At 49.5% G+C, this 20,470-nt stretch overlaps 1 protein-coding gene across 1 annotated transcript in view; it reads right to left on the reverse strand.

Moving 5' to 3' along the window:
* The window catches only part of CORO6 (coronin 6), a 54,739-nt gene extending 45,081 nt beyond the window's left edge, over positions 1-9,658 (reverse strand). The window contains exons 1-2 of the mRNA XM_058163966.1: positions 9,447-9,658; positions 2,916-3,136 (exon numbers count right to left, since the gene is read on the reverse strand). Of these exons, the coding sequence (XP_058019949.1) occupies positions 2,916-3,113 (198 nt within the window). The 5' untranslated portion in view covers positions 3,114-3,136; positions 9,447-9,658. The remainder of the gene's footprint in view (positions 1-2,915; positions 3,137-9,446) is intronic.
* Between the last annotated feature and the right edge of the window lie 10,812 nt (positions 9,659-20,470).

Below are 20,470 nucleotides of genomic sequence, written 5' to 3' on the forward strand. Positions count from 1 at the left end.
CGGCACTGACAAAAATCGCAGCGTCCCCCATGCCATGGTCACGAGACCTCTCTCTCTGTGACCTTCCCAACGCTTCTGATAAGCAAATTCAAGGCCGGAAGTTGGATTTGCTTAATGATCAGATGATTCACTGAACAACCGCAGTGATTTGCTTAACAACGGTGGCAAAGAAGGTTGTCCAATCGGGTACGGCTCACTTAACAGCCGCCTTGCTTGCTCTGGTCTCACTGGTGGTGGCAAATCGAGGACTACCGGTATAATTGCCCTGAATTTCTATAGAACTCTAAAGAGTAACCGCATTTCCTAAATGTTGGTTTAACCAGTGGAACAGCTTGCCACCAGAAGTTGTGGGTGCTCAACTGGACAATCATTTGTCTGGAATGGTCTAGACCAGGGGTCTCCAACTTTAAGACTTGTGGACTTCAACTCCCAGAGTTCCTCAGCCAAGCTTTGCTTCAACTGGGAGTTGAAGTCCCCAAGTTTTAAAGTTGCCAAGGTTGGAGACCCCTGGTCTAGGATTTCCTATACTGACCAGAGGCTTGGACTAGAGGACCTCTGAAGTTCCTTCCAACTCTCTATTATTCTATTATTCTATTATTCTATTATTCTATTATTCTATTATTCTATTATTCTATTATTCTATTATTCTATTATTCTATTATTCTATTATTCTATTATTCTATTATTCTATTATTCTATTATTCTATTATTCTATTGATGGAAGGATGGAAAGAAGGAAAGAAGGAAAGGTAATGGATCAGTGGTGGGTTGCTACCAGTTCTACCTGGATTGGCAAACTGGTCGCAGCGGCAAGAGACTCCGCCCACCCGCACCAGATGCTTCTGCACATGCAAACCGGTAGCGACAGGTTTTGCAACCCACTACTGTAATGGATGGAAACTAATCAAGGAGAGAAGCACCCTGGAATTAAGGAGAAACTTCCTAGCACTGAGGACAATTAATCAGTGGAACAGCTGGCCACCAGAAGTTGCGGGTGCTCCCATCACTGGAGGCTTTCACTGGACAGCCATTTGTCTGGAATGGTATCTCTTGCTTGAGCAGCGGGTTGGACTAGAAGACCTCCAAGGTCCCTTCCAACTCTGTTATTCTGTTCTCTTCTACTCTCTTAGGCCGGCTTTTTTGCAGGGATCAGCTTGTGCAAATAACACTGAGGTCCGGCACCTTTGTCCGTCAAAGGAACAAATCCACATTTGGATTGTAGCAGCATCTCTTCTTTTCAAAGGATATCATTTCTCCTCACTGTTACTCCATTTCCTTATCAGTTGCGAACTGATTTCTCATTCCTGATTGGAGTCTGTTACGTGGGCGTGCATGCACGCTCAAACCAACTTTGCACAATGATCTAAGAGGTCTGTAAGGGGCGTGCATAAGAGCACCAGCGTGCCTTCCGTTCCTGTCCTACTGTTCCCTTTGATTGTATCCAATTCGTATGGTTATTTCATGCTTATATATACTGTTGTGTTTGACAAATAAATAAATAAATAAAATAAGTCCTTCTCTTTGTTCTGTACTGGTGGGCTTAGTGTCACCGGCCAACGTTTGAGGGGAAAAAAAAGAAATAATTGGTTCCCCTGCAGTTTTGGGGTGTTTTCCATCACGTCTCCAAACTAGGGGAGACAATTTACTCACAGTGCAAGTTCCGAAGACGCGGAGATACCTGGCCCATAGAATTGCCAAGAATCGGACACGACTGAATGGAGAACGTCCTCATTCATTGTTCCGTTGGGTTCATCTTCGAGAGTCAATTTTTGACAGGGACGCAGAGAAAGGGATGAAGGAGAGCATCAAGGATGTTCAGGGGATGAGAAATTAAGGCTGGGAGGAGGAATGGAAGGAGTCGAGCTGGCTATGTTTATCCTTGAGAAAAGTTGATGGAAGGGGAGATGGAAGGACTTGGTCCACAGCTGAAGGATGTCAACACAGTTTGAGGAGACATTTCTCCAGCTCCACATTCTTGCCCCGAGCAATGGGTCAAGCTTATCTAGGAAAAGTGGCGCAAAGTGGCCCATCTTCTACCACCCCACAGATACCTTTCCTGTTGAAAAAAATTGTCAACAGGCCACAAGAGTGAAACGAAGTCACCAAGGGCTCTCAGAAGCAAGCAAGCAGGTGGAAGACCCAAAAAGTTGGCTTGGTTTTGGTTGAACCTTTTTTGTATCTTCAAACCCCTCCAGAAAAGGGACCCCAAAACCATCTTCCTTGTCCAGAATCAAAAATCAAATCTGGTTAACTAACCCATCCTCAAAATGCTGAGCTTGGAAAACATTATCTTAATCCAATCCATTAACCCACATTTTGAACTTTGGAGCCGGAGAAGACAAAGACATGAGTCATCCTTCTTCTGTCGACGTCCTTCAGCTGTTGATCAAGTCTTTTCATCTCCTCTTCCATCCTCTTTTAAATGCACCCAGCTCGGCTCCTTCCATTCCTCCTCCTCGTCTTAATTTCTCATCCCCTTGAATATCCTTGATACTCTCTTTCATCCCTTTCTCTGCGTCTTTCTCAAAAGGTGGCTGCTGATCGTGTTAGAGGTCAAATCATAGCTTGTTTTTAGCCTGGTTTCAAGGGTTCATTTCACACGTTCAGCCCTGTACTGTAGCGAGTGCGAATGAAGCAGGCCTGGATTGTAGCAATCCACGGAATTGCCAGGGGAATTGCTACAATTGTCAGGGGAAGTGCCAAAATGCCATCGCGAAAGGCGGAAGGCTGGCTTTGCCTCTTGCAATGGCTGACTTCTGCATTGCGTATAGGCCAAAGGGATTCTCTCCCTCGCAGGGTTGTTGTGAATAGCTATGGAGCGCCTTGAGTGCGAAAGTCAAAAGCCTTGGGAGCCTTCAATGCTGCCCCCTCCCCATGGAGACGAACACCCTCCCCCCCCCCCGAAGCCCACCTACCTTGCTCAAGGGCAGGACCATAAAGGCTCCGCCGCCTCCCGATTCCACGATGATGGCTAGGAACTTGGGGTTGACGGCACAAAAGGAACTGTCCCAGGTCACCTTGGAGACTCGGATGTCCTCGTACATCTGGTCAGCCTTGACCGGCTGTCCGAAGACATGCCGGAACTTGCTTTGGCGAACCACTCGGCGACTCATGGCATGGGATGTTGTCGGGAGTGCTGGGAGGAGAGAGAGAGACATTGAGGTCAGCCGGGGAACTGGACCACAGCAGCGCCTAGGTGGTACAAGTCCAATTTTTGGCATGCATCAAAGGACGTCAGTTGGGTGGGACGGTGGCCTAGAAGTAAAGCTCTCGCCTCACAATCCGGAGGCTGTGAGTTCGATCCTAGGTAGAGGCCGATATTTCTCTCTCTCTCTGGGCACAATGAGAATGTATCTGCCGAACAAAACTCCGCATTTGCAACAGGAAAGGCATCCGGCCAGTAAACACTCAGCTCCGTTCAGTTGCCCAGACTCCACCCCGATGCAAGGGATTACGGGGTCGTTAAAAGAAGATGATCAAAGGATGACAGGTGGATTAAATCTGCTCTCCTTTCGCCTTTTCTTTCCTCCCCGGTTTCCAGTCTTCAAGGCTGCAGTTTACCTCCTCTGCCATCCCCGTTTTCCTCTAAAGCTTTCCCTTATTTTATTTTTTCTTTTGACCACCAGCAGGTAAATTCCAGATTAGAAGGATTATTCGTGTTTTCTTTGAATTGGGAAACCTGCCACTAATAGAATAGAATAGAATTCTTTATTGGCCAAGTATGATTGGAAACACAAGGAATTTGTCTTTGGTGCATCTGCTCTCAGTGTACATAAAAGATACTTTCATCAAGGTACAACACTTACAACACTTAATGATGGGCATAGGGTACAAATTCAATACTTAATATCATTAAGTCATAGGCTACAAAAGAGAGGAATAGAATAGATTAGAATAGATTAGAATAGAATAGAATAGAATTTTAGAATGGAATGGAATGGAATGGAATAGAATAGAATAGAATAGAATAGAATAGAATAGAATAGAATAGAATAGAATTTTTTATTGGCCAAGTATGATTGGAAACACAAGGAATTTGTCTTGGTGCATATGCTCTCAGTGTACATAAAAGATACTTTCATCAAGGTACAACACTTACAACACTTAATATGGGCATAGGGTACAAATTCAATACTTAATATCATTAAGTCATAGGCTACAAAAGAGAGGAATATAATAGATTAGAATAGAATAGAATAGAATAGAATAGAATAGAATAGAATAGAATAGAATAGAATAGAATAGAATAGAATTCTTTATTGGCCAAGTATGATTGGAAACACAAGGAATTTGTCTTTGGTGCATATGCTCTCAGTGTACATAACAGAGAAGATACCTTCATCAAGATACAACACTTACAACCTTCTAATTCAAGGGTGACAACCTTGAAACTTTAAAGACCTGTGGACTTCAACTCCCAGAATTCCGAAGCTGGCTGGGGAATTCTGGGAGTTGAAGCCCACCCATCGTCAAGTGGCTAAAGTTGATAAATATTGGATTAGGAAGAACATACAACTGAAGACCCTGGAACATGATAGGCTCCCATTCCTGGAAGCTGAGGTGTTTCTCCAGCTCCACATTCCTGCCCTGAGCGATGGATCAAGCTTTTCTAGGAAAGATGGAGTAAAATCGCTTGCGTTAAGACCTGTGGAATTCAACTCCCGGAATTCATGGCTGGCTGGGGAATTCTGGGAGTCAACTTATTTTCCAAAGCACCCAAAGGCAGGACAAGAAACAACCGGATGGAAACTAACTAAGGAGAGAAGCAACCTGGAATTAAGGAGAAACTTCCTAACAGAATAATTATTAACCAGTGGAACAGCTGGCCACCAGAAGTTGTTGGTTGTTTCCTTTCCGGAGGTTTTTAAGAAGAGACTGGATAGCCATTTGTCTAAAATGGTATAAGGTCTGCTGCTTGAGCAGTGGGTTGGACTAGAAGACCTCCAAGGTCCCTTCCAAGTCTGTTATTCTATTATGCTATGGATGGATGGATGGAAGGAAGGAAGGAAGGAAGGAAGGAAGGGCAATGAATAGAAACTAATCAAGGAGAGAAGTAATTTGGGATTAAGGAGAAATTTCCTAACAGTGAGAACCATTAATCAGCGGAACAGCTTGCCACCAGAAGTTGTGAATGGTCCATCACTGGAGAAAATTCCTAACAGTGAGAACCATTAATCAGCGGAACAGCTTGCCACCAGAAGTTGTGAATGGTCCATCACTGGAGGTTAAGAAGAGGCTGGACAGCCATTTGTCTAAAATGGTATAGAGTCCCCTGCTTGAGAAGGGGGTTGGACTAGAAGACCTCCAAGGTCCCTTTCAGCTCTATTCCGAATTTGAAATTTGAAACCCACAGGTATTAAAAGATTGCACAGCCCCTCACTCAATTCATCAACGGTGATGCAAAGTGGCAATGATTTGTTGAAGGGTCCAACTGCCAACCGGGTCTGAAGACCACAAGAACCCAGCAGGAGGAGTTAAAAACAACAACAACAAGGTTTATCTAGCATCCTGCCCCAATCATGGCCAAAGAGAGAAATCCTGGCTCGGAAGAGGTCTGTGCAAACTTTACAAACCCATCGATCAAAAGGGCTTAGCGGATGCCCGATTGGCAAGGGCATCAAAGGCCAGGGGCTCAACGCATCCACTCGCTTGATCCCCCTGCCCGCCTCCCCAGCCAGGCCCTGGGTGGGAGCTGTGATAATCCCCTCTCTGGAATCTCCAATATCCTTGCAAAGTATGCCGCTCGCTGCTCCATCATGTGGCGGTGAGTTCCGCAGGATTAATTTTGCTGTGTTTGGTGCGTTACGGGGCACAACTGTTTGTTCTCATTTCTAATGGTACAATTTTGTTGTCTTATTCCTAATTATTTGTCCCTGCTAAGGTACAACCATCACAACTCACCCACCCACCCACCCCCACTCAAAATTCCGGCTCAGATATTAAAAGCTATTTTTAAAGATGATTTTGCTGTATAAATTTTCTCCCTGGGCCAGGAAAATGGACTCCAAAGACCAGCCTAGAGCCCTTGTACCAGCCACCCCACAAATACAGGCAGTCCTTAACTTACAACCTGATTCGTTTAGTGACTGATGTTACAAGAGTACTGAAAAAAGTGACTTATGACCATTTTTCACACTTTATGAATTGGATTTTCACACTTTATGAATTAGATTTTTTAAAATGCTTTTAATTTTTTGTGTAATCTGTTTTATTTGGCTGTAAACCGCCCTGAGTCCTTCGGGAGAAGGACGGTATATAAATTAAATAAATAAATAAATAAATTATGACCATTGCAGCATCCCCATTGTCGCGTGATTTATATTTGTATCCTTTGTCAGCCGACTCACATTTATGACGGTTGTAATGTCCCGGGAGGGCCACATATTCTTATTATGGCAGGGGTCTCCAACCTTGGCAACTTTAAGACTTGTGGACTTCAACTCCCAGAATTCCCCAGCCAGCCCTGCATTATGGGACCTTCTGACAAGCAACGTCAATGGGGGACCCAGATATGCTTAACTACAAAATGAGCCACTCAACCAGGTCATAAAATGGAGCAAAACTCACTTAAGTGCCTTGCTTAACCACCTAAATACGGGGCTCAGTTGTGGTCGCAGGTCGAGGACTACCTGCACCGTTTTTCAGTGGGTGGCACTCAGGCCTAGACAATACAGGGCGTCCTCGACTTACAACGGTTCATTTAGTGACCGTTCGAAGTTCCAACAGCACTGAAAAAAAAAAGACTTATGACCGTTTTTCTCACTTACGACCGTTTCTCCCTGGTCCCGTGATTTGCATTCGGATGCCTGACAAATGACTCACGTTTATGACGATCCCAAAGCCATGGGATCCCCCTTTTTGCGACCTTTTGACAAGCAAAGTCAAATTCAGATTCACTTAACGCCCATTTAAGAACGGCAGTGATTTGCTCAACAAGGGTGGCAAGAAGAGTCGTAAAATGGGGCAAACAAATTTGCTTAACAAATTTCTCACTTAGCAACATAAATTCTGGGCTCAATTGTGGCCGTAAATTGAGGACTACCTGTAATCTGAGAAAATGGGAGTCAGAAGTGACCTTGGAGGTCATCTAGTCTGACCTTCCTAGGACTATGGTCTGGGATTTATAGCGCCCTGCGATGCCACGCCACTTTTTAAGGAGGACAGAAACACTAAGGCACTACCTCTAAGCTCTTACCCATAAGGCACAGCCTTTGCTTCCCCAAATATGGGTTTGAACAGGGGGTTAGACTAGAAGACCTCCAAGGTCCCCTTCAACTTTGTTATTCTGACCCCAAAGTATCTTAACTTTTCTTACCCAAAATTGCTCAGTAGCTTTGCCGGAGAAACTTAGTGAGACCAGCCCTGAGTGCGAATCATACCTACTGCAAAAATCTAAGCAGCTCAAAGCAAGACCTGAAGCCATTTGGAGTTGGGGGGCTGGGGGGGGGGCAGTTCAATAGAACTGGCAGGGAAAGGATGGGTTTGAGGGTTACTGCTTTAAACGGGACGATGCCTACCCGTTTGGGGCGTTCCCTGATAGACTGCGCTGGGACATGGGGATTCCACTCAGCCCCCAAACTCCTGTAATGCCAGTTGATGGATCCTCCCCCCATCCTCACCTTCCTTTTAAAAGGAGCCCATTGGAAACCAAACCAGGATTGTTAAAAGTTAATGCTAGTTTGTTTAAAGAGGAGCCTTCAGGTGTGGTGGGGGGGCAGAGAAGGGAAGGGGGGGCTACCTTTGGTTTTGGTTCACACCTTTAATCCTTCCCAGGTTGGTGGAGGGGAGGGGGTTTCCCAGATTACTCCAATTCCCACGGTCAGAAATCCGGGACACTTTCTCCCTCCTCCCCCAACCTTTATCCAGCAAAGGCTCCAAAGAATTTGGGGGTCCCTCTCCGAATCTACAGGGGGTGTGGGGGTGGAGAAGGGTCCCCCAAGGGATCCCCCTAATTTCCCCGGATTAAAAGTCCCGGGCAGTTTTCTCCCCCTCCCTTTCCCGGTTCTAAACGCTGAGAGGCTGGAAGAATTTGGGGTTCGCCTCCCTCCGACTCTGCATTGGGGGGCGCAGCAGGGGGGGTTCCCAAGGGCTCCCCCCAATTCCCACGGGTCAGACAGACGTCCAGGAGAGTTTTTCACCACCCCCGACTCCCCCCACCCCCACTTCTAAAGCCTGAGCGGCTGGAAGAATTTGGGGTTTGACCGATTTTCCATTGGGGGGGAGCGGGCGGCGGCAGGGATCCCAAGGGCTCCCCTCAATTCCCACGGGTCGAAAAGTCCGGCAGAGTTTTCCCCCCTTCCCTCCCCCCATACACACCTTCTCTCCAGCCAAAGCTCCCAAGGGAAAAGAATTGGGGGTCCGCCCTCCGACTTTGCACGCAGGGCGGGAGGTCTTCCTTAGGGGGTCCCGAGAGACCTCCCCCCCAAATTCCCACGGGCCAAAAAAGAAAAAAAGTCCGGCAGAGTTTCTCCCTCCCTCCCTCCCTCCCCACCTACCTTCTATCCGGTCAAAGCCCCAAAGCCGGAAGAATTGGGGGTCTCCCCTCCGACGGGGAGGGGGCTTCCGAGACCTACCTCCCCCCCCCACAAATTCCCACGGGTCAAAGCAAACCCCCCCCAAAACTCCAGCGGAGTTTCTCCCTCCTCTCTAAAACCCCAGAAAAGCTGCAAGACCCGGCGCCGGACCTTGCACCGGGGTTGGGGTCCCAAGGAAAGCGCAAATTGGGGCTTCCAGACCTCCTCCCCCACAAATTCCACAGGTCAAAGCAACCCCCAAAACTCCAGCGGAGTTTCTCCCCTCCCTCTCTAAAACCCCAGAAAAGCTGCAAGACCCGGCGCCGGACCTTGCACCGGGGTTGGGGTCCTAAGGAAAGCGCAAATTGGGGCTTCTGAGACCTCCCTCCCCTCCACAAATTCCCACGGTCAAAGCAAACCCCCAAAACTCCAGCGGAGTTTCTCCCTCCTCTCTCTAAAACCCCAGAAAAGCTGCAAGACCCGGCGCCGGACCTTTGCACCGGGGTTGGGGTCCCAAGGAAAGCGCAAATTGGGGCTTCCAGACCTCCTCCCCCACAAATTCCCACGGGTCAAAGCAACCCCCCCCAAAACTCCAGCGGAGTTTCTCCCCTTCCCCTCTCTCTAAAACCCCAGAAAAAGCTGCAAGACCCGGCGCCGGACCTTTGCACCGGGGTTGGGGTCCTAAGGAAAGCGCAAATTGGGGGCTTCCGAGACCTCCCTCCCCCCTCCACAAATTCCCACGGGTCAAAGCAAACCCCCCCAAAACTCCAGCGGAGTTTCTCCCCCTCCCCTCTCTCTAAAAACCCAGAAAAAGCTGCAAGACCCGGCGCCGGACCTTTGCACCGGGGTTGGGGTTGGGGGGTCCCAAGGAAAGCGCAAATTGGGTCGGGGGTCGCGTCCCTTAGCTTCTTTCCCCAGCCAGCGCTCGCTCACCTGCTCGTGGAAAGAAGGCGCAGCGAACGCGGGGATTCCCCCCCTTCCAGCTGGGTGGGTGGGTGGGTGGGTGAGTGACGACCACCACCCTTGCCGCCTTTAGCGGGGTGCTTCCCCTGCCCTGCCCGCCCGGGGGGCGACCTCTCCGGGGAAACCCGCGAAGGCGCAGCGGGCGCGGCAACTCCGCCCCGGCTCTGCGGCGGCCGGCTATAGAAGGCGCGGCGCTGGTGCAGAGCTGACTTTCCTAATATAGCCTCCTCCTGCGGCGGCGGCCAGGGGGCTGGGAGGGGGGCTGGAGGGGGGGCCGCGGGGATAGAGGTGGGGTGGGGAGGATGATGATGGACCAGCCGGCCCGGCTTGGACAGGCGGCTGCCCCTCCGAGCGCCTGGCACGGGGTGGGGGGGTCCCAACTGCGGAGAGGAAGGGGCTGGGCGGCTGCTTGGGGTGGGGAGGGGGGATCGGGTCAAGCCCCTCTTCTGGTTTCCACCCCCCCCCTTGCAAAAGGGGACTCCCTTGGGGCATCGTGGCAGATAGGCTGCCTCCGGCCGGGGAGGTTCGACTGGTGGCCAGGTGGGCATGCTGGGGGGGAGGGGCACAGCTAAGAAGGGGCGCTCCCCACCACCTCTTTGTAAAGGGGGCAGTTTGGGGACACGACATGGGGGTTCAGCCCTCAGTGCTGTGGGTCCCCGTGTTCTCTCTTTTGCCTTGGGCAGCGGGTGTGTGTGTGTGTGTGGACTAGATTGCAGGGGTCTCCAACCTTGGCAACTTTAAGACTTGTGGACTTTAACTCCCAGAGTTCCTCAGCCAGCTTTGCTGGCTGAGGACTCTGGGAGTTGAAGTCCACAAGTCTTAAAGTTGCCAAGGTTGGAGACCCCTGGACTGAGAAGACCTCGAAGGGCTCCTGCAATCCTAGGATTCCAGAACGATAGACTGCCTCCACATGGGGAGGTTCTACTGATGACCAGATGGCTGGCAAGGGCAGGCCGGGGAGGGTGGGGGGACTACAGTTAAGAAGGGGGTGTAAAGAGGGCACTCGGGGGACATCGTGGCTCAGCTCACCCTGCGGGTCGGTCCCCATGTCTTGGGCAGCGGGGGTGGACTAGAAGACCTTAAAGGTCCCTTCCGGTCCTAGGATTCTAAGATAGACTGTCTCCGGATGGGGCAGTTCTACTGAGGCAGGTGGCAACTAAGGGCATCACACCTCTCCCTGCATAGGATACCGCTGTTCCCCCCTCCCACACCAGCCCCAGAGAGCCCCAGCTAAAGGGGGTTACGTCCCTCTTCTTCCCCCTGCGGAGGAGGCAGTCCATGGGGGCATCGTGGCGGGGTCCCTTGTTCCCCTCCCTTGCCTTTGTCACAGGGTGGACTAGAAGACCTCCAAGGTCCCTTTTAGCCCTAAGATTCTAGGACTCTAAGATAGACTGCCCCCCAACAGGGAGGTTCTACTGAGCAGCTTCAGCACATGCTGGAGGCAGCGGGTGAGGCCATCCTGGAGTTTGGGGGGACGGACGGATGTACCCTGCCTAGGATACTGGCCTCCCCCCAGCCCCCCAAAACCCAGTTCTTGGGCCACGAGGGAATCCAGAGAGTTGCTTCTCTTCTGGGACCCCAATCCCCAATTCCAGACCCCTCGGTTTTCCCGGGCTGGGGGAGGGTCTGGGAAGGGAAAGGTTTCCAGATGCCCTCTCGGACCCCTAATCCAAGTCCCCCAACACCAGACCCCAATGATGCCCTGTGGACTGCCCCCTTTACTGAGAGGAAAAAGAATTGGGGCACCCCCTTCTTAGCATGCCCTTGCCAGCCACTTGGTCACTAGTAGAACCTCCCCATCTAATCTCCTTATCTGCCACAATCCCCCTTTTGCAGGGGGAACAAGAAGAGGGGTGAATCCCCAGAACCCGAACCCTCAACCCCAGACCCGCAACCCACTGACAGTAAACTGGGCCACAGCATGCAGAACCCCCAAACCTGAAAGATTTCTCTGGAAAGGAAACTGTATCCTCAGTTCTAGAAATGGGGAGCTAAGAGCCACATCAGAGGCAGGGGAGGGTCTCCTCTTTCGGTTCCCGAGGGGGCCTGGGTCTCCTGACCTCCCCTTAAAAATTTAAAACCCCTTTTTTCTATGCTCCCCAAAGTCACATTATTTGATTGGGGCAGCAGCACAGGATTGTTGTTGTGGGCAAAATAGGAGGTGTGCAGGAAAAGTTTGCTGTCTTGAGTTATTTGTGAAAATAATACAGGTAGTCCTCGCCTTCTGGCCAAAATGGAGTCCAGTTGCTAAGTGAATTTTGCCCCATTTTATGACCTTTCTTGCCACAGTTGTTAAGTGAATCACTGCAGTTGTTAAGTTAGCAACACGGTTGTTAAGTGAATCTGGCTTCCCCATTGCTTTATAGACGGTCGTAAAAGGGGATCCTTTTGCGTGACCCTGGGACACTGCAACCGCCATAACTATGAGTCAATCGCCAAGCATATGAATTCCAGACACGTGACCGTAGGGAAGCTGCAACGGTCGTAAGTGTGAAAAACGATCCTGTCACTTTTTTCCAGTACCGTTGCAACCTGAAACGGTCACTAAATGAACTGTTGTAAGTTGAGGACTACCTACAAAAGCAGGATATAAATCAGTGGTTCTCAACCTTTATAGTGCTGCGACCCCTTTAATACAATTCCCCACGATGTGGCGACCCCAACCGTAAAATTATTTTCGTCTTGAATTTATCGCGCCTGAAGCCGTCTTGGCTAGCGATCTGAACTGCCTGCAATTGCCTTGAGGACGGAGGCATTAAAGCGGAGACTCCTCCCCTATTAAGTTTATGGCGCCTGAAGCCAGATCAGGCTAGCGATTGGGAGTGATTGCAGCTGGCTTGAGAGGGAGACATCAGAGCAAAGATTTCTCTCTTGTTTAATTCATCGCGCCTGAAGCCGAATTCGGCTAGCGATTTGAAGAGCCTGCAGCTGGCTTGTGGAGTCAACCATTGGAGCGCGATTCTTCGACTCGCAAGTATACTTCCCATATTTCCGATGGTCTTAGGCGACCCCTGGCAAATCGTCATTCGACCCCCAGTGGGGTCCCAACCCACAGGTTGAGAACCACTATAAAGAAAACAGAAATGCTTTCAATCGATCGATAGGATTTATTCGGTCAATAACCAGCAGCAGTTAAAACAACAACAAAGTGAAGCCAATAAATACTGTAATACTTTAACAACAAGCGACATAAATCACTTTCAATAGAGTAAATACCGTATATACTCGAATATAAGCCGATCCGAGTATAAGCCGAGGTCCCCAATTTTACCCCAAAAAACTGGGGTAAACTGGGGACTCGAGTATAAGCCGAGGGAGGGAAATGAGGCAGCTACCGGTCAGGGAAAGCCTCCCTCCCTCAGCCGAGAAGGCTGGCGGCTCCCCTGCCCCGCCCTCTCACTGCACCGGCAGGGCTTCCCCGCGCTAATGCAAAAGCCCGCCAAGTTTGCACCATCCGGTATAATGTGAAAAAAAGAAAAAAAAACAAAACTCGAGTATAAGCCGTATATACTCGAGTATAAGCCGAGGGGACGTTTTTCAGCACAAAAAACATGCTGAAAAACTCGGCTTATACTCGAGTATATACGGTAAATGGAATTTATTTAAATCGGACTTCTACTCCCAGAATTCCCTAGCCAAGGACTCCAACCCTGGCCACTTTAAGCCTGGTGGACTTCAACTCCCAGAATTCCCCAGCCGGGGTCTCCAACTGTGGCCACTTTAAGCCCGGAGGACTTCAACTCCCAGAATTCCCCAGCCAGGGACTCCAACCTTGGCCACTTTAAGCCTGGTGGACTTCAACTCCCAGAATTCCCCAGCCGGGGTCTCCAACTGTGGCCACTTTAAGCCTAGAGGACTTCAACTCCCAGAATTCCCCAGCCGGGGTCTCCAACCTTGGCCACTTTAAGCCCGGCGGACTTCAACTCCCAGAATTCCCCAGGCGGGGTCTCCAACCTTGGGCACTTTAAGCCCAGAGGACTTCAACTCCCAGAATTCCCCAGCTGGGGTCTCCAACCTTGGCAACGTTAAGCCCGGCGGACTTCAACTCCCAGAATTCCCCAGTCAGGGTCTCCGACCAGAATTCTGGGAGTTGAAGTCCGCCCAGCTTAAAGTGTCCAAGATTGGAGACCCCTCCACTAGCTGTTTTGGCATTTTTGAGGATGCTGGAGGGGTTTCTCGTTGTGTCTTAACCCTCTTCATCCCACGGGAGATCTGTGGCCTTGGTGGGGGATGACCTCTGCTGGACAGCGTGAGCCTTGCATTGGGCTGCCACTCAGCGGATGGCCGATAAGGTCCGTTTGCTGAAAAAAATGAAAGAAAATAAAATTAGAAGCCCCAAAGGGAGGGCGGCAGGTTGAGGAAAAGGGGGGCCGCTTTAGTAGAGCGAGGGGAGGTGAAGAAGAAAAGAATGGGAAAACGAAGGGACGATCATCAAGGAGAGAAGCAACTTGGAACTAAGGAGAAATTTCCTGACAGGGAGGACAATTGACCAGTGGAACAGCTTGCCACCAGAAGTTGTGGGTGCTTCATCACTGGAGGGTTTGAAGAAGAGATTGGCCAGCTGTTTGTATGAAATGGGATAGAGGCTGGACTAGAAGACCTTCAAGGTCCCCTCCAGCTCTAGGATGCTATGATTGTATAAAGAACAAAAGGAGAAAGAAAGAAGAAGGAAGAAGAAGAAAGAAGAAGGAAGAAGAAGGAAGAAAGAAGAAGAAGAAGAAAGAAGAAGGAAGGAAGGAGGAGCAATGGTGGAAGCTGGACAAAGGGAGATCCAACTTAGAAGTTAGGAGAAACTTCCTGACAGTGAGAACAATTAACCAGTGGAACGACTTGCCCCCAGAAGTTGTGGCTGCTCCAACAGTCGAGGTCTTCAAGAAGAGACTGGACAGCCATTTGTCTGGAATGGTATGGGGGTCTCCCGTTTGGGCAAGGGGATGGATTGGAAGATCTCCAAGGTCTCTTACAGTCCTAGGATTCTGTGCTTCTATAAAGAACAAAAGGAAGAGAAAGGAAGGCAGGAAGGAAGGGAAGGGAGGGAGGGAGGGAGGGAAAGAGGGAGGGAGGGAGAAGGAGGAAGGAAGGAAAGAAGGAAGGAAGGAAAGAAGGAGCACAGGAGGGAAGGAGTTAGGAAGGGAAAGAGGGAGGAAGGAAGAAAGAAGGAAGGAAGGAAGAAAGAATGGAAGGGAGGGAGGAAGGAAGGAAGGAAAGAAGGGAGGGAGGAAGGGAGGAAGAGAGAATGGAAGGGAGGGAGAAAGGAAGGAAGGAAGGAAAGAAGAAAGGGAGGGAAGGAGGGAGAGAGGGAGGAAGGGAGAAAGGAAAGGAGAGAGGAAGGGAGGAAGAGAGAATGAAAGGGAGGGAGAAAGGAAGGAAGGAAGGAAAGAAGAAAGGGAGGGAGAAAGGAAGGAAGGAAGGAAGAGAATGGAAGGGAGGGAGGAAGGAAGAAAGGAAAGAAGGAAGGAAGAAGAAAGAAGGAGGAGGAAGAAGGAAGGAAGGAGGAAGAGAGAATGAAAGGGAGGGAGAAAGGAAGGAAGGAAGGAAAGAAGAAAGGGAGGGAGGGAGGAAGGAAGGAAGGAAGGAAGAGAATGGAAGGGAGGGAGGAAGGAAGAAAGGAAAGAAGAAAGGGAGGGAGGAAGAAAGGAAGGATGAGAGAATGGAAGGGAGGGAGGGAGGCAGGAAGGAAGGAAGAAAGGAAGGGTGGAAGGAGGAGGAAGGAGGAGGAAGGAAGGAAGAGAGAATGGAAGGGAGGGAGGGAGGAAGGAAGAAAGGAAGGGTGGAAGGGAGGGAGGAAGGGAGGGAGGGAGGAAGGGAGGGAGAATGGAAGAAGGGAGGGACATTTACTTCCAATTTCCTGAAATTCTGCCCATACAAACCACTGGTTTGATTAACGATTGCACTCTTCACTTAATGACTGTGGTGTTTCCTTAAGAACCACAGCGGTGGTCATTTTACGACCATTATAAAATCAGGCCGGACATGTAACCAGCCCACTTTACAATGGCCACAAGTCGCGACCGTGACGGGCAGGCTTCAATACGGTCGTAACTCAAGGACCTCTTGTCCTTGCAAGCGTTTTTAAGCATCCTGACGGTCGCGGGATCGGAATTCGGGCCCTTGGCATACCGGCAGTTTGCAGCATCCTGGGTTCACGACGGTCTCCATCTCTGACCTCCTTAGCCAGCTTCCGACAAGCAAGGTCCATGGGGGGGGGAAGCCAGATTCGCTTAACGACCGCATGATTCATTTAACAACCGTGGCAAGGAAAACAGCCGTAAAAATCAGGCACTGCCCTCGTTCGCAATGGAGATTCTGGCCCCCGTTGTAGTCGTAACGCGAGGACTACCTGTGCTGTCTTCCTTGCCATTATGAAGGACATAAATCCGATATAAATAGCTCGGCCTCATCGATCCGTCTGGAGTAACCGGGATGAAATACTGCAGGGAGCAATGAGGCACAAATTGTCCTTTTCCCCCCAGGAGTTTACAGCCTCATTTCGCTGAAGTTAAATGTTTTTTGATATGGATTTTCACAGTCCTGGGAATCGCCGAAAGATGAGGCCTTAGGAAGTTATTTACTTGTTGAATTATTATTATTATTATTTATTAAATTTTTATATCGTCCTTCTCCCGAAGGACTCAGGGCGGTGTACAGCCTTCATTTAAAACAATTAATATACATATTAAAATAACCATTAAAAAGCTTATTCAATAAAAGGCCAAATTAAAACCGTCCAATTGACCATATAAAATACCCAATAATAAGTAATTGAACAACCGGTTCTCTGCCCTAATGATTTCTTCCAACAACCAGTTTGCCAAACTGCTGAGAAAGTTAACAACCGGTTCTCTGCCTAATGATTTCTTCCAACAACCAGTTTGCCAAACTGCTCAGAAAGTTAACAACCGGTTCTCTGCCTAATGATTTCTTCCAACAACCAGTTTGCCAAACTGCTCAGAAAGTTAACAACCGGTTCTCTGCCTAATGATTTCTTCCAACAACCAGTTTGCCAAACTGCTCAGAAAGTTAACAACCGGTTCTCTGCCTAATGATTTCTTCCAACAACCAGTTTGCCAAACTGCTCAGAAAGTTAACAACCGGTTCTCTGCCTAATGATTTCTTCCAACAACCAGTTTGCCAAACTGCTCAGAAAGTTAACAACCGGTTCTCTGCCTAATGATTTCTTCCAACAACCAGTTTGCCAAACTGCTCAGAAAGTTAACAACCGGTTCTCTGCCTAATGATTTCTTCCAACAACCAGTTTGCCAAACTGCTCAGAAAGTTAACAACCGGTTCTCTGCCTAATGATTTCTTCCAACAACCAGTTTGCCAAACTGCTCAGAAAGTTAACAACCGGTTCTCTGCCTAATGATTTCTTCCAACAACCAGTTTGCCAAACTGCTCAGAAAGTTAACAACCGGTTCTCTGCCCTAATGATTTCTTCCAACAACCAGTTTGCCAAACTGCTCAGAAAGTTAACAACCGGTTCCCCCGAAGTGGTGCGAACTGGCTGAATTTGCTCCGTTTTACAACCTTCCTTGCCACATTTGTTAAGCGAATCACTGCAGCAGTTAAGTTAGCGACACGGTCGTTAAACGAATCTGGCTTCCCTTGGTGGGTTTGCATGAGAAATAGCAGAATAATAACAGAACGACAGAAAGGAAGGGGCCTCGGAGGTCTTGTAGTCCAACCCTGTGCTCGAGAACTCCTCTATGCAGGTAGTCCTTGACTTACGACCATCACTGAGCCCCGAAACTCTTATTGCTAAGCGAGACAGTTCTTAAATGAATTTTGCCTCATTTTACGACCTTCGGTCTGCAGTTCTTCGGCTAGCAACACGGTCGTTAAGTGAATCTGGCTTTCCCAGGGACTTTGCTTGTCAGAAGGTCGCAAAAGGGGATCACTTGATCCTGGGACGCTACGACCGTCATAAATATGAGTCCGTTGCCAAGCCTCTGAATTTTGATCGTGTGACCACAACGATGCTGCAACGGTCGTAAGCGTGAAAAAACGGTCATGTCACTTTTTTCAAGGTTCTTATAATTTCGAATGGTCAGTAAATGAACTGTTGTACGTCGAGGACTACCTGTATTTATTCTTTCACAAATGAGGGTTTCTGATTTGCAAAGATTTGCAATCCACCACCAGCCACTCTTGGCTCGATTTGGATCACGGAGGGTCAACTACACACAACCAGCTGAGCCCAGGTGGGTATCAACCCTGAAGCTGACTGGGGTCGGCTTGCTTCTGGCTTTGCAGCCAGGGAGCCCGGCCATTGTGGCTTGTCGATCTGTAGACCAGGCTAATGCATAGAACAGCATTAAGGCAATTCTGTTTATTCAACAAGCCATGATTCAATAAATCACGGCTTGCTTGCCACATTACGTGACTGAGGCACCCAGAGTTTGAGGCAAAGAGGACTAACTGCTTGCTTGCAATGTGTATTTTTATACATTAAACTCTCTCTAGTTTCCAGTAAATCCAGGTGGACACAGCAAAAGGTGCAAAAAATATCAAGGGGGCAGTGAACAACTTTTCCCGACAATGTCTACGGGGGTTCTCCATCATCCAAGTCATGGTTGTCCCAAAGGTGGTTTTTGCAACTGGACTTTATGGTTTTTTTCTTTTGAAGATGTTTCACTTCTCATCCAAGAAGCTTCTTCAGCTCTGACTGGATGGTGGGGAAGGGAAGGATTGGTACTCCTTGCAGACAGCTGGTCATTTGCATCCTTTTAGAGGGTCTGTTGTGGCTCCAGCCCCCCCTCCCGGGCCTGGCCCCCTGCCAGAGAATGACTCAGAGAGTGAGGGGGAAGAGCCATCAGGGCTCCCTTCTGCAGGGCTGGCCTCTCTGGCTCAGCTCCAGGAGCCAGAGCCAGGCCAGGTGGAAGAAATAACGAGGCCTCTGTCTCCTGTATATCTCCCCCCCCTCCCCAGGCAATGCTCCCAGACCCAGCTGAGGACAATCAGGCCTGGCTGGACCCTAGGTTTCGTAGACAGGAGAGGCGGGAACAACAGAAGCAGGGGTGGGGCAGGCCTAGGAAGTGCTGAGTCACGGAGCCACACCCCACAGGGTATAAAAGCAACAGGGGCTGCTCTACCACTCCGTGGCGAACAAATCAACTGCTTAGAGAGAACTTGAGCTGAAGTACTGTTTGTTCCTGGTTTCCCGGTTGACTCGCCGGCATCAAGAAAAGATAACAGAGAAACTTGGCAGATGCTTGCTAGTTTGCTGCCAGAGCTGATAGCTGCTGTGGACTGAACTGCCGGCTAATTAAGTCATCGCTTGTGCCTCCCGGACTGAGGTGGGGGGGACAGAACAGGGTCATTGAGGCCACTTGGAGGTTTATCTGTGTCTTCAGAGTCACCTGAGTGGTACAAATGGGTGTGTGGAGCCGCCTTGTTTTTTTCCCCATGTCGTCATCCTGCAGCCAAGAAGGCTCTACACCCATTTGCACTACTCCAAGTGGCCTCAACAACAGATAAATCTCCAAGTGGCCTCAACGACTCTCTAAAACAGGGGTGTCAAACACAATTTCATTAAGAGCCGCTTCAGGGTTGTTGTTGTGACTCGTCCTCCCTCCTCTCCTCAGCCGGGCCCCTCCTGTCTCCATCCGGGCCTTTTATCAGACTCCGAGTCTGATAACGAAGATGAACGGCCTGTCATGAAAGGCCTGTCATGAAAGGAGAAGCCCAATAAACCTCACTCATACAGCGTGTGTTCCTTTGGCTCAGCCTTCAGAGCAGGAAGCCAGCCAGGTGGTGGAATTACCCGGCCCTACTCCCTCTGACCCCTCCCTTTCCCAGACGCTGACAGCAGATCCAGCTGAAGACAATTCAGAGTGGATCCTTGCTTCTGGAGATCTGAGAGGCGACGCCAGCAGAAGGGGGGTGGGGCAGGCCTGGATAAATGCTGAGTCATGGAGCCACACCCCACAGCCTATATAAAGAACCTGCTTTTGGCATTCCAACCTTGAATCAAGCAAAGTCTCATCTAGTTTGCTGACCTCACAACTTGGACTCCTGCCTGCCCTGATAACCTCGAAGGAACTTGGCAAGCTGCAGAGGCTTCGTTGCCAAGTTTGTTACGGACTGCCTTGACTCGTTTGTCGGAGTGGAGGTGGGACACGACAGTTGTGTTTGACCTGGAGGGGGAGTGGGTGTGACCAGCTCAATGTCACTCGTGTCGGGGGTGCCTGTGGGGACCCGAGCGCTCTGACAGAGAAAATGGGCTCCTGAGCTCCTGCAACTCACTGCCAAAGAAAAACGGAGCTCAGGAGGACCCGCGTGTTCACTGGCAGAGGCACCGCGGACCAGTCCTTCAGTTTCCAGGGCGGCCCCTGCGGACCGGATCTAAGCACCTCATGGGCTAGATCTGGGCCCCAGGCCTTGAGTTTGACAGCCCTGCTCTAAAAGAATGCAAATGACCAGTTGTCTGCAATCCTTCCATTCCCCACCATCCAGTCAGAGCTGAAGAAGCTTCTTGGATGAAAAGCGAAATGTCTTCAAAGAAAAACTAAAAAGTCCCGTTGCCTCTTGCAAACCCCCCCCCCCCAAAAAAAACACCACAACACTTTTGGGTTTTCCCAACAATGTTTTATGAGGGGTTGTGCAAGCTAATCAGAAGCAAATAATCTTCCGTCTTTCTTCCCTCTGCAAAGTAGCCTACATTTATTTACTTATGTATATTTCATACTTTCTACCTGCCCATCTGTCGCAGGGTGGTGTGCCATTTCATCGATAAAATTAAATACTAAAACCAGAATAATTTAGCATGAAAAATACAGATAGTCCTCGACTGAGGACCCTTTATTTAGGGACTAAAGTTGTTACTGAAACTATCTGAAGTCATGGCAGCACTGAAAAAAATTACGACGGTCACAGCATCCGCATCGTCACATGATCAAAATTTGGGTGCTTGGCACTGTCATGTATTTATGATGATTGCAGCATCCCCGGGTCCTATGACCACTATTTACCCCCTTCTCAGGGGCTTTCCACAT

Source organism: Ahaetulla prasina, chromosome 1 (assembly GCF_028640845.1).
Source record: "Ahaetulla prasina isolate Xishuangbanna chromosome 1, ASM2864084v1, whole genome shotgun sequence".
NCBI lineage: Eukaryota > Metazoa > Chordata > Lepidosauria > Squamata > Colubridae > Ahaetulla > Ahaetulla prasina.